This window comes from Macrotis lagotis, chromosome X (genome assembly GCF_037893015.1).
Source record: "Macrotis lagotis isolate mMagLag1 chromosome X, bilby.v1.9.chrom.fasta, whole genome shotgun sequence".
Classification (NCBI taxonomy): Eukaryota; Metazoa; Chordata; class Mammalia; order Peramelemorphia; family Peramelidae; genus Macrotis; species Macrotis lagotis.
Window position 1 is genome coordinate 245,149,931 of NC_133666.1, and position 14,755 is coordinate 245,164,685.

The 14,755-nt window shown below is 35.9% G+C and overlaps 1 protein-coding gene, 1 long non-coding RNA gene and 2 pseudogenes across 2 annotated transcripts in view; 3 read left to right on the plus strand and 1 right to left on the minus strand.

The window, feature by feature from the left end:
• The first annotated feature begins 4,742 nt into the window (after window positions 1-4,742).
• LOC141498118 (translationally-controlled tumor protein-like) lies at window positions 4,743-5,507 on the plus strand. The gene has a single exon (XM_074201073.1). It carries the CDS (start codon window positions 4,768-4,770, stop codon window positions 5,284-5,286), a length of 519 nt encoding a protein of 172 aa, XP_074057174.1. The 5' UTR covers window positions 4,743-4,767; the 3' UTR covers window positions 5,287-5,507.
• Window positions 5,508-8,933: 3,426 nt separating this feature from the next.
• LOC141499002 (protein NEDD1 pseudogene) lies at window positions 8,934-9,519 on the plus strand (annotated as a pseudogene).
• Window positions 9,520-9,701: 182 nt separating this feature from the next.
• Window positions 9,702-10,666, plus strand: LOC141499003 (protein NEDD1 pseudogene; annotated as a pseudogene).
• Window positions 10,667-12,925: 2,259 nt separating this feature from the next.
• The window catches only part of LOC141503219 (uncharacterized), a 37,733-nt gene continuing 35,903 nt past the window's right edge, over window positions 12,926-14,755 (minus strand). Inside the window, exons 2-3 of the long non-coding RNA XR_012472787.1 lie at window positions 13,543-13,683; window positions 12,926-13,432 (exon numbers count right to left, since the gene is read on the minus strand). This is a non-coding gene — a long non-coding RNA (uncharacterized LOC141503219). The remainder of the gene's footprint in view (window positions 13,433-13,542; window positions 13,684-14,755) is intronic.

The following is a 14,755-nucleotide window of genomic DNA, read 5'->3' on the forward strand; positions in this document are numbered from 1 at the left end:
GTCCCTCTCCATATTAGGAGTCATCTAACTGCCCTCCTCATCATCAATGATGTTCCCTCAGTTGTAGGAGTGTGTCCCAGGCTCCTCCTTTCCATTTAGCTACTTAATAGTCAGATTACCTTTTACAAAGGAATACTTACTTCAAGGTATATTGACAAATATATATATTAACCCCCCCCAACAAATGGAAGGCTTAATCCTCTTCCTTCCTTATCCCACCTTAGATTCTAGGGAAAAGGAATTTAGATTCATAATTTAGATCCGTAATTTAACTTGCTTCCTAAAGAACACAGTTCCAGTTTCAAGTTCAAAACACCCTGAGGACTTGAGTCCTAGGCATCCTGGTTTTATATAAATTGTTATGGAATAATTATAAAGTAATTGTTATAGAATACTATTAAAGGATAGATAAAAGGAATAAAATCAGAGAAACCTGGGAAGATTTATATAAACTGATGTAGAGTAAAGAAGACTTTATGTAATGACAACAATAAAGACAAATAACTCTAAACGACTTAAGAACTCTAATTCAGTGACTAACTGTGGTTCCAGAAGACTCATGAGGAAACATGCTAATCTTTAAATACAGAGGTGATAGATTCAAGAATACAGACTAAGTTTTTTTTTTTATTTTTATGTCTCCAATTCTGGAATTTGTTTTATTCAACTACAGTATTTGTAATAGGAGGGCTTGTTTGCTTGCTTTATTTTGTTTTGTTTGTTTTGTGCTTTCTCAAGTGAAGGGGAGGGGAAATATGGGAGAGGGAGAAGGCAGATTTTCAATTTAAAAAGACAAATGTAATATTTGTCTTTTTATCTTGAAGAAGACTATGACATTAGGGAGATGGTACCATGACATGTATGTGAATTGGATTTGGGTGATGGGGTGCTGTGCTAAGTCTCACTTTCTCCCCAGGAGAAAATTGGGCTCAATGACCAAATATGAATCAGGATGATTGGAAATGGCCCTAAATGAGAGGCAATCACAATTAAATGACTTGCCCAGGATCATACAGCTAGTAAGTATCAAGTATCTGAGATCAAATTTGAACTCAGATCCTCCTGACTACAGGCTTGGTGCTCTATTCACCACCTAGTTCAATGAAGGACTGTCCAATAAGTCCCAGTACTTTAAGGGCAAACATGTGTTCTCCCTGTTGCCAGCCCACACAGGGGTTTCCCAGCATGTGTAATGAAGGACCCTGACCTCTGCTGCAGTTTGCACAGAAAAAGTGACTATTTTCTCATCAACTTTCTTTGTGATTAAAAAAAAATCCTTTTAAATGACTGTTGAGCTAGAACTGAATGTGCAAAGACAGGAACTTGTCTCCTTTCTCCTGGTCTTTTGAGGAGGTAGAAAAGTTTTAAATCTCTGGATTGGGGAGTTCTTCTGGAATCCACACAGTAGTCTCAGGCCATAGAGCTTTCTTCTGTTTTTGTTGTTGATTCTTTCCTGATTCTAGGGCAATGCATATCAGCAAGAGAATGACCTAGGGAACTTCAAAAGATCAAAAGAACCTGAGACCAGAGTCCATAGCCAAATTTGCTGGAGCTGTTTCAGCCAAGCCTGGTGAGCCAACATGACCCAGCTCTGCAATGGATAAACTTGGCAGATGAGGGAGGAGACACCAGGTCCCACAAGCAAGAGAGTGACTTCCATTGGCTATGCTGAATCCCAGAATGAATTTTGTGGAAGCAATGCTTGGCAGTTACCACTTAATGCTTTCCTACTGAAGCCCCATGATCTCAGCATCCTGGAAAGAATTGTTCATTTGAACATACTACCTGTTATTTACTGAGGAGTAGCATACAAAGATTCCAGATGCAGTAAGTTTAATAAGAAAACTCACCTTCCCCTTGGTCCCCTATGACTATGCACAAGTCACTTAACCTTTTTGATATGCAAATCGAGAAAATAGGGCTACCTACCTTCTTCAATTATGAAAAAAGCATTTTGTAAATCTTAGCACTCTGTGAAAATGCACTGATTGTTCTTATTACTTATTGTTAAGAAAACATTATAAGACAAGGGTGCAATTTAATTTGAGAGTGGACCCTTCATCTTATTAATGACATATAATAAGAATAATGACATTCGTTAAGAATTTATAGTTTTCGGGGCGGCTAGGTGGCATAGTGGATAAAGCACTGGCCTTGGAGTCAGGAGTACCTGGGTTCAAATCTGGTCTCAGACACTTAATAATTACCTAGCTGTGTGGCCTTGGGCAAGCCACTTAACCCCATTTGCCTTGCAAAAAAAAAAAAAAACCTAACAAGAATTTATAGTTTTCAAAGTACTTTACATAATCTCATTTGATTCTCACAACAACCTTGGAAGGTAATACTACAAATATTAATCTTCCCATTTTATAGATGGAAAAACAGACTGAGAGGTTGAATAGCTTGCCCAGGGACATAAAGGAAAGGAGAGAGGGAGGAAGAAAAGAAATAAGTACTTATTAAGTACCTTATATTTGTCATACACTGTTCTCATATTACAAATATTGTCTCATTTAATCCTCAAAACAACACTGGGACAAAGATGTTATTATTTCCACAGTTGTGGAAACTGAGGAAAACAGGGTTAAATGATTTACCCAGGGTCATGTTGCTAGTGTCCGAAGCTACATTTGAAGTCAGGTGTTTCTGACTCCAGGCTCAGCCACTGCAGAGTCATCTACTGCACCACCTAGCTTATTATCTAATAGATATCAGAACCAGAATTTAAGTCTTTCTTCTGATTCCAAATCTAACATTCTTTCATTAATGTCATGTTGCCTAAAATCTGGACTTTGCTCCCTTCTCAAATGTTTTAGCACCAGCAGTCAAGTAGGGTAGAGAAATTCTAAAAATTGGTTCAAAACACTGGTTATGAAGTTTCAAGAATTAGACCTATCTTCTTATTTTTAAATAGATTTTTATAGATAACTCCTTTTTTAGGTTTTTTGCAAGACAGATAGGGTTAAGTGGCTTGCCCAAAGCCACACAGATAGATAATTATTGTGTCTGAAGCCAGATTTGAACTCAGGTACTCCTGACTCCAGGGCTGGTGTTCTATCCACTTAGCCACCTAGTCACCCCTATTGATAACTCTTACTTGGACTTACCTAATTGTCCCTCTCTCTCCTCTCCTAGATCCATACCTTACTACAATTTTTATTTTTACAAAAGAGGAATAGGAAAAAAAGCAGCTTATAAACACAATGAAAATAAATTTAACCTTATATGCAATGTTCCATACCTGTGGAGCTCTATCTCTACAAATAAGCTAGAAGAGATATTTCTTCTTTGAAGCCAAACTTTGTTCTTTATAGTTTCACAACCTTCCATTTTGATTTTTGGGGGTTATTCTTTCCATTTACACATAACTATTATTGAGTATTTTTTTTGGTCATTCTACCATTTGGTTAATAGTAAGTCTTCATGCTCCTCTGTCATCATATTTGTCATTTCTTTCTTATGGCAAGGTTATACAGCTAGGTAATTATTAAGTGTCTGAGGTCACATTTGAACTCAGGTCCTCCTATCTCCAAGGCTGGTGTTCTATCCACTGTACCACCTAGCTGCCCTCATATTTGCCAGTGCTTACCATAATAATCCATATTACATTCATGTATCACAATTTTTAGCTATTCCCCAAATTATAGACATTCAGTTTATTTCTAGATTTTTACTCCAAAAAAGAAAAAGCTACAACAAATGTTTTAGTTTATATGGTACCTTTCTTTTTGTCAGTGACCTCCTTCAAATATGCACATAGCATTAGAATCTCTTGACCATTTTAGTCACTTAATCATTTTATCATTTATTGCATAATTCGATATTGCTTTTCAGATTGGTTATAACAATTTGCAGTTCCACCAACAATGAATTAGTATGATTGTCATTTGACAATCCTTACAATGTTGACTATTTCCATCCTTATACAGTTGTTGATTAAGAAGCAAAACTTCAGAGTTGTTTTACTTTTCACTTCTACTTTTGGTGATTTAGAATTTTCTTTCTTTTGATTTTTAATTGCAATTTTTTTCTATTTTGAACTGTTTGTTCATGTCCTTTGACAACTTCTCAACTCGTAAATGGTTTTTGAAGACTAAAAGGTTTCTTGGTTTTTGTTTTTGTTTTTTTGCTTTATTGCTTTTTTGGGTTTGGTTTACTTTTTATTAAAATGTTTTTGTTCTGAACTTCTTAAAACACTAAAATGGGGTTTATTCTGAACTGAAACTTGAACTTAATAAAATTTGAACTTCCTTTTGTTCTGTGCTTACTCTTCAACTTGAACTTGGTTTGCTTTGAATTTAAATATTAAAACTTGGATTTTTATTCTGGACTTAAACTTGAACACCAAAAAGACTTTTTCCATACATATTTCAGAACACTAAAAGAGAATATATTTAAAAAACATGAATCTCCATTTAATTCAAATAACTTTTAAAGGTATATAATAATGTTTGCGTGTTATTTTCAAATGTCTTGCTTATATATATGCTTCTTTCTGATCAACTTTCAATTTTTTCCTGTGCATTTAAAAAAAAGTTTGTTGGTCAACTTTATCTTTTATATAGCATCACTATTCCTATCCCTCTTCAAGCCTTCTTCCCACCATTAAATATTAAGAGATAGAAAGATGAAAAAACCCTTATAAGAAATAAGTCGCTTTTCCGCCCGCTCCCCCTCCCCTCAGCGCCGCTCCGGCTGCATCGCGCTCGCACCGAGCTCCGGACCCGCAGCCTCCCGCCTCCGCCGCCACCGCCTCCCGCCGCCACCATGATCATCTACCGGGAACTCATCAGCCATGATGAGATGTTCTTCGACATTTACAAGATCCGGGAGATCGCGAACGGGCTGTGCCTGGAGGTGGAGGGGAAGATGGTCAGTAGGACAGAGGGTACCGTTGATGATTCACTCATCGGTGGAAATGCCTCTGCTGAAGGTCTTGAGGGTGAAGGAACAGATGCCACCGTAATCACTGGAGTTGATAGAGTAATAAACCATCATCTGCAAGAAACTAGTTTCACAAAAGAGTCCTACAAAAAGTACATCAAAGACTACATGAAATCAATCAAAGGCAGACTTGAAGAAAACAAGCCAGATAGAGTAAAACCTTTTATGACGGGAGCTGCAGAACAAATCAAACATATCCTTGCTAATTTTAAAAACTATCAGTTCTTCATAGGTGAAAACATGAATCCAGATGGCATGGTGGCTCTCCTGGACTTCCATGAGGATGGTGTGACCCCATATATGATTTTCTTTAAGGATGGTTTAGAAATGGAGAAATGTTAACAAATTCAGCTGATTACTTTGAATCACCTGTCATCATAACTGGCTGGTGCTTTTTGTCATCTATACAACCACCAGGACTTGGACAAACTTGGACTGATGTCATCTTGAGCTTTATTCCTTTATTTTTGACCTTGATTTATTTGGAGTGGAGGCATTGTTTTAAAAAACATGTCATGTAGGTTGTCTAAAATAAAACGCATTTAAACCCAAAAAAAGCAAACAAAAAAAAAGAAATAAGTAAAAGAAATATGCACAGTAGCATGTCCAAAAATATGTGTTTCTGCTCCTTGTGTCATCTCTTTCAGGAGATGTCTTAAAAAACTAAATTCTTAGCATGAAATTATTAAAGTTGGTGATTCTAAGATCTTAGTTTTTCCTTTTGGAGAATGGATGCATGAACCCCAATAGTCCTTGCTTATCATCTTCCAGACACTGTGGAGCCAACAGCTAAGTAGGGATAGCATTGCTCAATAATTCAAGGCATCATCTCAAAAATTTTCTCAATATATCAAGCAATTGGAAACACCAGACTGAATTTTGAGAGATTGAGTATGGAGAAAGAAAACTGATGGGCATTCACTTGATTTCCAATTTTTTGCAACCACAAACAGAGCTAACATGTTGCATTTTGAAAGAAACAGTGGAGCATACTTGCAAGAAGAGTGGTCATAGTATTTTAGGTGAAACAGACCTCAGAGATCAGATGGACCATCACCTCCAATTTGCAGATGAAGTAACTGACTCCCCAGAGAAGTTCAGTGATGTGTGCATATTACTCAAGTTGCAAGGGGCAGGACTGGAGTCCTCTGTATCCAGCCCCAGTTCTCTTTACTGAACCCATACTGCCCCTTTGTATAATAATTATGAGGTCCTACAAGAATATCCATGAATAATGCCACAAACTATTGGATTCAGTCATTCTTTTTGGAAAAGATCCTAGTAAAACTTGACCCTATACAAGCTTAACAACCAAGTTGATGCCACTGCAAACACCAAAATTATCACACCTTTGATTCAGAAACACTTTTGTCCTTGAAATTTTCCAAAGTTTCATGGAGGCCCTGTTTTCCTCTAATTCCAAATGAGGATATAATATTTCAATAATCAGACATGAACTCACTTAATGTTGTTTTGATACAGTAGTTAAGTTTTAACAAAATGGGAAATAAGAAATTAAAAAATCTAACGTCTTAGAATTCTATATCCAACCTAATAATGATAAGTTAAGTATGAACAGAATAAGCTCTCTAATAAAAGGGAAACTCATGATATTTCAATGTAAGGGGGATGGATGCCCCCCACTGAGTCTTCAAAGAAAATTTAAGGTCAAAAAAGCATCTTTAGGCACAAAACATATTTTTCAGCTTTGAAAGAGTGGGAAACTTGAATATTTCAATAGCAAATGAAGAGGTCAGAAAAGCAATGAACATGCTTCTGGAACACAGACTTCATTTCCACCTTTGCCCCTTTGTCCATCTTTATCATTCATCTATATAAGAAATCAAGAATATTACAGGTAAGTCATCATCAAGTCTAGTCTTGTTTAGGGCTTATGAAAAAATGTTTCCATCTCCAGAGAAAGAACTGATGGAATCTGAATACAGATTGAAGCAATTTTTTTACTTTAGTTTTCTTATTTTTACTTTGCTTATACTTTCTTTTTCAACATGACTAACATGGAAATATACATTCCATGATTACTCATGTATATCCTATATCAAATTGTTTGCCCTTCCAATGAGGGGAAAGGAGGAGAGGAAGAGAGAGAGAGAGAGAAAGAATTTGGAACTCAAAAAATTTTAAAACAAATGCTAAAAAAAAGGTTTTTATATTTAAGTGAGGAAAAAAATAAAATATCAAATTAAAAAGAAATAAAAGTATCCAGTAATAAAGAACTCAATGTCTCCTAAGGTAGCTCATCCTGCTTTTGAATAGCTCTAATTGTGAAGGGTTTTTTTCCTCACATAAGAAGAAAATTGACAGAAATAATTTCTACCTATTCTACTAGTCCTGTCTTTGGAAATCAGTCAGAACAACTTTTAATCCTCTTGTATATAATATTAGTTCCTATATTTGAAGAAAGCTAACTAGTCATCCCTAAGTCTTTCTTTTTCCTAGATAAACATCTCCAGAGCTTTCAACCCATTTTCATATAGCAGTCTCCAATCCTATCATCGTTTTGGTTGCCTTCTGTGATAGGAGGTTTATGTTCTAAGGCCCTGACTTGTAGTTTGGGCTAAAGTTTAACTGTTTGCCTGTTTATTTGTTTCTTGCAAAGTAATAGAGTTAAATGGTTTGCCCAAGGTCACACAGCTAGTTAAGGATCAAGTGTCTGAGACCACATTTGAACTCAGACCCCTCTGATGCCAAGGCTGGTACTCTATCCATTGTGCTACCTGACTGCCCCTAATATTCTCCTTAAAGAATATCTAATTGGTACAAGGGGCTAAGGCTTGAGCTGTTTGGACTCATAAAGCATAAAAAAATCCAGGCCAAGAGGGATCAACACCTCATATATATAGAAGATATCCCACTTCTATGAGTTAACACACCCATCTGACCCATCATTGTTGGCCAGATACACTTCCATATGGAAGTCAAGTGGGTTGAACAGTGTTTATATCAGTGTTTACAGAGCCAAATCTGTTCTTGTAGCGCATCCTTTCCATGCTAGTGTAAAGTAAATTTTTTTTTTTTAGGTTTTTTTTCCAAGACAATGGGGTTAAGTGGCTTGCCCAAGGCCACACAGCTAGGTAATTATTAAGTGTCTAAGGCTGGATTTGAACTCAGGTACTCCTGACTCCAGGGCCAGTACTCTATCCACTGCGCCACCTAGCCACCCCTAAAGTAAATTTATAATTGTCAAATGTTCATGGTATCTTTTTCAATCTCAAGCACTCTGCACTGATGAAAGCATTTCAGAATTTGTCTAAGGTATAAATATTTCCCTCTCTCATTCTGGTCATAAATCTGTGTTGCAGTCTGAGAATACATTAACTGTTAACTGCCGCTTTTGGCTCAGATTGTTTAAAAAGCTAAGAGGAGATGGAGATCTTTTTCTTTCCCTTTTAAAATTTTCTTTTTTCCGTTAAAGATTTTATTTATTTTGAGTTTTACAATTATTCCCCTAATCTTATTTCCTTTACCCCCCCACAGAAGGCAATTTGTCAGTCTTTACATTGTTTCCATGTTATACATTGATCCAAACTGAGTGTGAAAAATGTTCTTTTTTATTATAAATTTATCATCAAGTAAAAACATTTCAGTATGCAACTAACAAAATCTTTTCAGACTATTGCCTAGCCATGTTTTTCTTATGTTGATTTGTACAATTGATTTTTTAACCCCAAATGTTGAATTTTAACATTAAATTTCATCCATTAGAAATGTTGTGGCATAGTGATTAGGTGGTGCAGTGGACAGAACACTGGGTCTGAAGTCTGGAAGAGCTGAGTTCAAATGTAGCCTCAGACATTTACCAGCTGTGTAGCCCTGTTTGACCCCAGGACTGTTATAAAGATAAATTAGTTTTGTTGTGGAATCGCACAGCAGACTTCATCACCAACTTTCTAATTCGGTGATCACTCTCCCACCCTTTGTAGTTGGTAAAGCAGAGGTTCTAATAACACTATTACAAAAAAAATAACATTGTTAATATTTGAGATTCAAAAGCAAAGAGACTTTGTCAATCTCTTAAGGATCATAAAGATGAAGTAACATATGTATCATTTAATTGGAATGATTGCTACATTGCTTCTACATCTATAAGTGAGGAAAGTATTTTGGATAGAAAAACCACCAATTTATCCAATGTTCCCTTTGTTCATGGTAATAACCAATACATTCATCAACTGAATTATTCTCTATATAAGAAATCACTCCTGGGCAATGTATCTGATAATAAAGAAGTAACTCCCTGGGATGTAAATAGGCAGAATCCGCACCATAATTTTGAATATAGCCACAAAGCTCCAGCCTCAGGAATATCTTTTTCTTCCATCAATGACATGTTGCTTGTAACTATAGACCTAACTAACAGAATCATTCTCTATGACCCAGCAACTAAGAACTTGAGTGGTTGAGGCTCCCCTCAATAGATTTCATAGTTGATGGAGCCACATTGGTAACTGGATCTTCTGTGGGAAAATATATCAATATGACTTACTGATGCTAAATTCTCCAGTAAAGACCATCCTTGTTTACAATATATCTCTGCAATGCATAACATTTTAGTGTTCCTATGCCCTTGCTAAGTCATTTAAGTAAAGGATCTTCAAAGAAACCTGCCTGAACAAAAGAAGAGTTAAGTGAGCAACACACCAGTTCAAAATCCTGGAATTTTCAGAGGATCATCTTCTCTAAAAAGTACTGCTGTCTTATCTCAGTTAATGGCTACAGTTGAAGGAAAAGGATCAATGGCTGTTCCAGACAAATCAGGTTTGCCTCACAACACAAATCCAGATGTCATTCCATTTAAAGACCCAGAATTTGGGAAAAATTCAGATCTCTCCAGATTTGATTATTCTGGAGGGAGAAGTTTAGGTACTCTGTTCTCATCAATGAGAGATGATGAAGCTGTTCACAAGTCAAGTAAGGGTTCTACTACCAGAGGAGACAGCCTAGACTTTCTCCACAATTAAACACAATATTTCCAACAAGAAAACAACCTTCAAGTGCAAACACACCAGGATCACATCTTAGCTCTTTTCACATCTCAATGGAATTCCTACTTGCATAAGAGAATAAAAGGCAAGAGATAGCAGCTGAGAATAAGAAGTTGCACCTAGGGAAACAGGAATCAAGGGGAAATCTTTAAAATAGCTTGCCAAGTTCATCTCCTCTGATGCTAAATCTAGAAATTTGAATAACTTTCCAGCATCCAATGCAACAGGAAACCCTGAGAAAACAGAAAGGTCAGAGAGAGAAATTCAAGGACGTTTGACACATGAATCTTCAACCAATGGAACCACCATAGTTAATCCAGAGATAATGCCCTCTGTAATTTCTGGAGTTGCCAATTCACTTTCAGGAAAAAATAGGAAACATTGGAAAGAACAGATCAAATATTTGTTCAAATCCATTTCATCCAGAACATGATACAAGATACACTGGATGTCTTTAGGGAAGCATGTCATTGTGACACTGTAAATTTGCAAGTGCAGATAATTAAAAGTTCCTTATGCAAGTGAATGAAATGCACTACTTTCTTGAAAGGTACTCAGTCAATGAAAGTTTAATAGCTGAATTTGAAAGATTACAGGAAGAGAGCAAATATTTAAATGTTATACTTGGAAACATTGATTTTATAATTTGGAATGGTCTTAGATGTACAGAAATATTCCACCTCAATATTGTTTTCATGATTTCTGGAGAGTTGTGAGGTTGTTCTTTTTTTTTAAATCAAATTGTTGATGATTCTCACCAATACATCTCAAGTGACTGCTCTAAAACCATTGTATTTTTGTAATGAAACTATAAAAGATGTCTTTTGTATAATAGGAAAATTAATTGAATGTTTATTATACTGAAACTTCAGTTGTATACACTGTGTCTCTTTTCATAATAAAAATATATTTGCAGAAAATTATATTTTCATATAGATTTTTCAGATCTTTTTTGATTAATAAATTGCCTTCCCATTTTTTGCCTGCTCAACATCTGGTATATCCTGTTTTTCCTGAATCTTAATATGACAGTTGGAATTTTTAAGCAATTAGCTAATAAAATACAAAGTTGATTAGGAAAAAATAATAAATGAGAAAATATTTGTGAAAGTACCTAGAACATCAATATTGAAAAAAGACAGGTCTTTATTTCCAGGATCAAATAATATAACATTTGTAAAGTGCTTAGTACAGTACCTGGAACATAGTGGATACTATATAAATACTAATTATCATCATCACCTTCATCATCATCATCATCATCATCACCACAGACTAGGCTTGAAACCAAATCTCCACCTCTGACACTTTGCTAAATCATCACTTAGCAAATCACTCAGTTTTTGTGTCTTTCCTAGCAGTTTCTAGGATTTAGCTACTAAATCACTGAGGATTATAATCTATAATAGTGGAAGGAATTCTCACAGATTAAGATCTTTGTATGGAAGAAATGATTGATCCTTTGCATAGTTGTATAATTTTCATCTTATTAGCCTCAGATGATTGCTTTGTTGTCCAATGTTAGTTATCCCAAATCTATGTTATTTGCACTTTTAGCAAACATACTACAATGCCTTCAAGTTACTAATAAAAATGATGAGAAACACTGGGGCTGAGAACAGATTTCTGAGGCATTCTGCTAAAGACTTCCTCTCCAGGCTAACATTGATTGATTAATGATTACTTCTTGTTTCTGATCATTCAACCAATTATGAATCCATCTAGGTGTACTATTATCTAGCCCACATATGTATATCTTGCTCCTAATAGGCTCAAATACCTTTCTGAAACCCAGAGATATATTCCACATGACATTGTACTAATCTATCAGTTTGGAAAAACTGCCAATAAAGGAAATGAGCCTAGCATGATTGGTAGTGGAGGAATCCAGAATGATTCTTAATGATTATCACTTCCCTTTCTGACTGAACGAGAATTATACCATTTGATGAAGTCAATATCACTAACCAATAGTTTGACTACCATTTGTCAATCTATGGTCCCATTTTTCCTTTCCCATTCTCAATGATTTTTTAGAGATCACCTGCAAGATCTAGATAATCTTATCGAGCAATTATTTATATACCCATTCATACCTTATCTTTCCCATTATTGTATCAAAAAAATAAAGTAATAATGCCCTCACTAAGAAAGACTGAAGTTTGGTGTTCAAATTAATTCTGTCTTCAACCATAGAGTCTATAGACATAGGACTTAGTCCCTGAAATATTACTAGATTTCCCCAAAAAATAAGATTGGGCCTTATATTAATTTTTGCTCCAAAAGATGTATACGGCTTATTTTCAGAAGATGTCTAGAGATAGGCATCATCACTGCAGGAATCATTATTTCATCTACTCTTGTCTGCAAGGAAATTTTTCATGTCTTTAGTGTACTGAGTGCTGTCAGAATCTCAGACTAGAGATCTCTCTGAACAGCTCACAAAACAAGTGGCAATATTAAATCAACCCACTTCCTTTTAACTGCTTGTGTGCACCAGGCTTTTTTGGTTTCAAGAACATAAATACCTGAAACACATCAATCTTTATTTTCTTGCCCTTAGTGATAAATAGAGATAGGACTTTTTCCCATCAAACGTTATCAGGTTTGCAAGTTATTCTAGCACATCTGTACTCTGATTGACCATTATGCAACAAGTTTCAATTTCATCTGTTTCCATAGGTGGTTACTTCTTGTCCAAAGGCACCTGCTTGGGTATTTGCAAATACTTAATTACAATTTATATTATCATTTATTTTAAGTATTAATACCAATAACATTATTTATTTATATTTAACTATATATTATTATTATTTTATAATTCAATTCATCCATCATGTGTTACAACAGATATACTAAATGTGTCTGTCTGTCTGTCTGACAATATTAACTGGGGCTTATTTGGGGGATAGGGCTTATATTATGAACATCCTGAAAAAAATCATACTAGGGTTTATTTTCCAATTAGGTCTTATTTGGGGGCAAATACACTAGCACTTACAATCTTGAGGTCAATGGTTTCAGGAGACTTGGCATCAGTAGTTCTGACAATCTTAAGGTTGGTGGGTATGATGATATTGGAGCCAGTATGTTTGGTGTCACCTTTGGGTCAGTGTATTTGATGGGAATCTTGAGTCTGGGTACATCTAGTACAGTTTTCAGGCCTATGGTTTTGCTGATCATGTGTTTAAGGATCTAAATCCTAGGGACCTCTGTGCCGAGAGCTTTGATGGAGTCTTCCAGAGTGTCGAAGACTAGGGTGTTATTGGTCTTCATAATTGTTGACTGTTTTATTATTATTATTAGCACAGCTTGTGTCTTCCTCAGAAAACTGGGGTTAATTTATTTTAGAGACTCCTGTTTCTATGGCTGTATTTCTTTGTCCAATTTCTGTTTCATTTAGAGGACTGGATTGAGTTGGTGTGCTTCCTAAAACTTAGCCATCTTTATTCTAACATTTATGCCACTATAGACTTCATGACCTAGAAGAAAAACACAAGCTGTTTCAATATCCTGAAGTATAGTTCACTTGGTCTTGCTGACACAGAATCATGAAGAATTATCTTCTTATATCAACCATTTATTCACTTACCATGTATTCACCTTCACTGTAGCCAATTTTGTCCAGTTCTTGCTTGCATCCACAGAGGAATGCAGAAATTCCAGAGTCATTGAGGTTGTCCCTCTAAGCAAGTCCATCTCAGAATTGTTGGTTCAGTCACCTATATTCAAACTAAACAAAGCAGAAATGGCAATGCTCATGTTCACTTAGTACAGTCCCTGCTTTAGTTTCCAGGTGAGAATAACTAACAAGCTACCTGGGTGTGAACAGCCCTGGACCTATAGAGAAAGATTCAAATAGTACTGATTGTGAGCCAATGGAAAGAGAGAGTTCAGGGTGAGGTCACTCTCTCTTAAACTACATCGAATGGGCTACTCTTTTTTGGGAGTTTGGGAGTCAATCCTATCTGAGGCAGCTTTGACACAACCTCTTCTCTCCACTTCAGCTATCTTGAAGTGGGAGACAAGTATCACCTAGGATTTCCTGCATCATTCCACACTACCAAGCCATTGGGCTATGTTTCCCCAATGTTCAAACCTAGCATTCCACAGAATATGTATTAGTGAGGACATATTGGGGTTAAAGGGGGCAGTTAAAGGGTAAACATACCATTCTACTTTCCCTTTCAATTAAATTATAAGATAAAAATTATGTCCCTCACATCTTTTTTTTTCTTCACAATCCCTAGCAATGTTCTCTTGTTTCCTTCTGACAATGTCATTAGCATCCACCTAAAACAACAAAAGTGAGTGGTGATTATCAAATATTTCAAATCTTGGGAGGTTTTCCATCATAATCTATTTAATAGGACCCAGGAAGACAAGGAAATTCCTAGAGACCTGTGAAGGGCAAGATCCTTCAGGTGCTCCTGTTTGTGATTGCCATTGTGCTGGTTGCATTGTCTATGAAGTACAGCTGAACCTCTTGGAAGACTCCACAACCAGTCAAGAGTTAGGCTTGAACTTGTTTTAAAAGGTCAACACTTGACCATCTCAGTCCCCTTTAGGTGGAAGTCATCAGTCACCACTGTTCTCCTTTAGCCATTTCTTTTAATAGTTGTCCTTAGTCTGTGAATCATGAGAAACTGATTTAGAGTTAGAAGACTGAAATTGAATCCCAACTCTGCTACTCATTAACAAAACTAATCTATAAAATAGGCCAGACTAAATGCTTCTATGGTCCTTTCTAGCTCTCAATTATCAAATGGATGAATGATCAAATCGATCTAGATATTTTCTCCAAA

Excerpts from the sequence above, each read along its gene's own strand:
- LOC141498118 (XM_074201073.1), top strand. The coding sequence starts at position 4,768 with ATGATCATCTACCGGGAACTCATCAGCCATGATGAGATGTTCTTCGAC.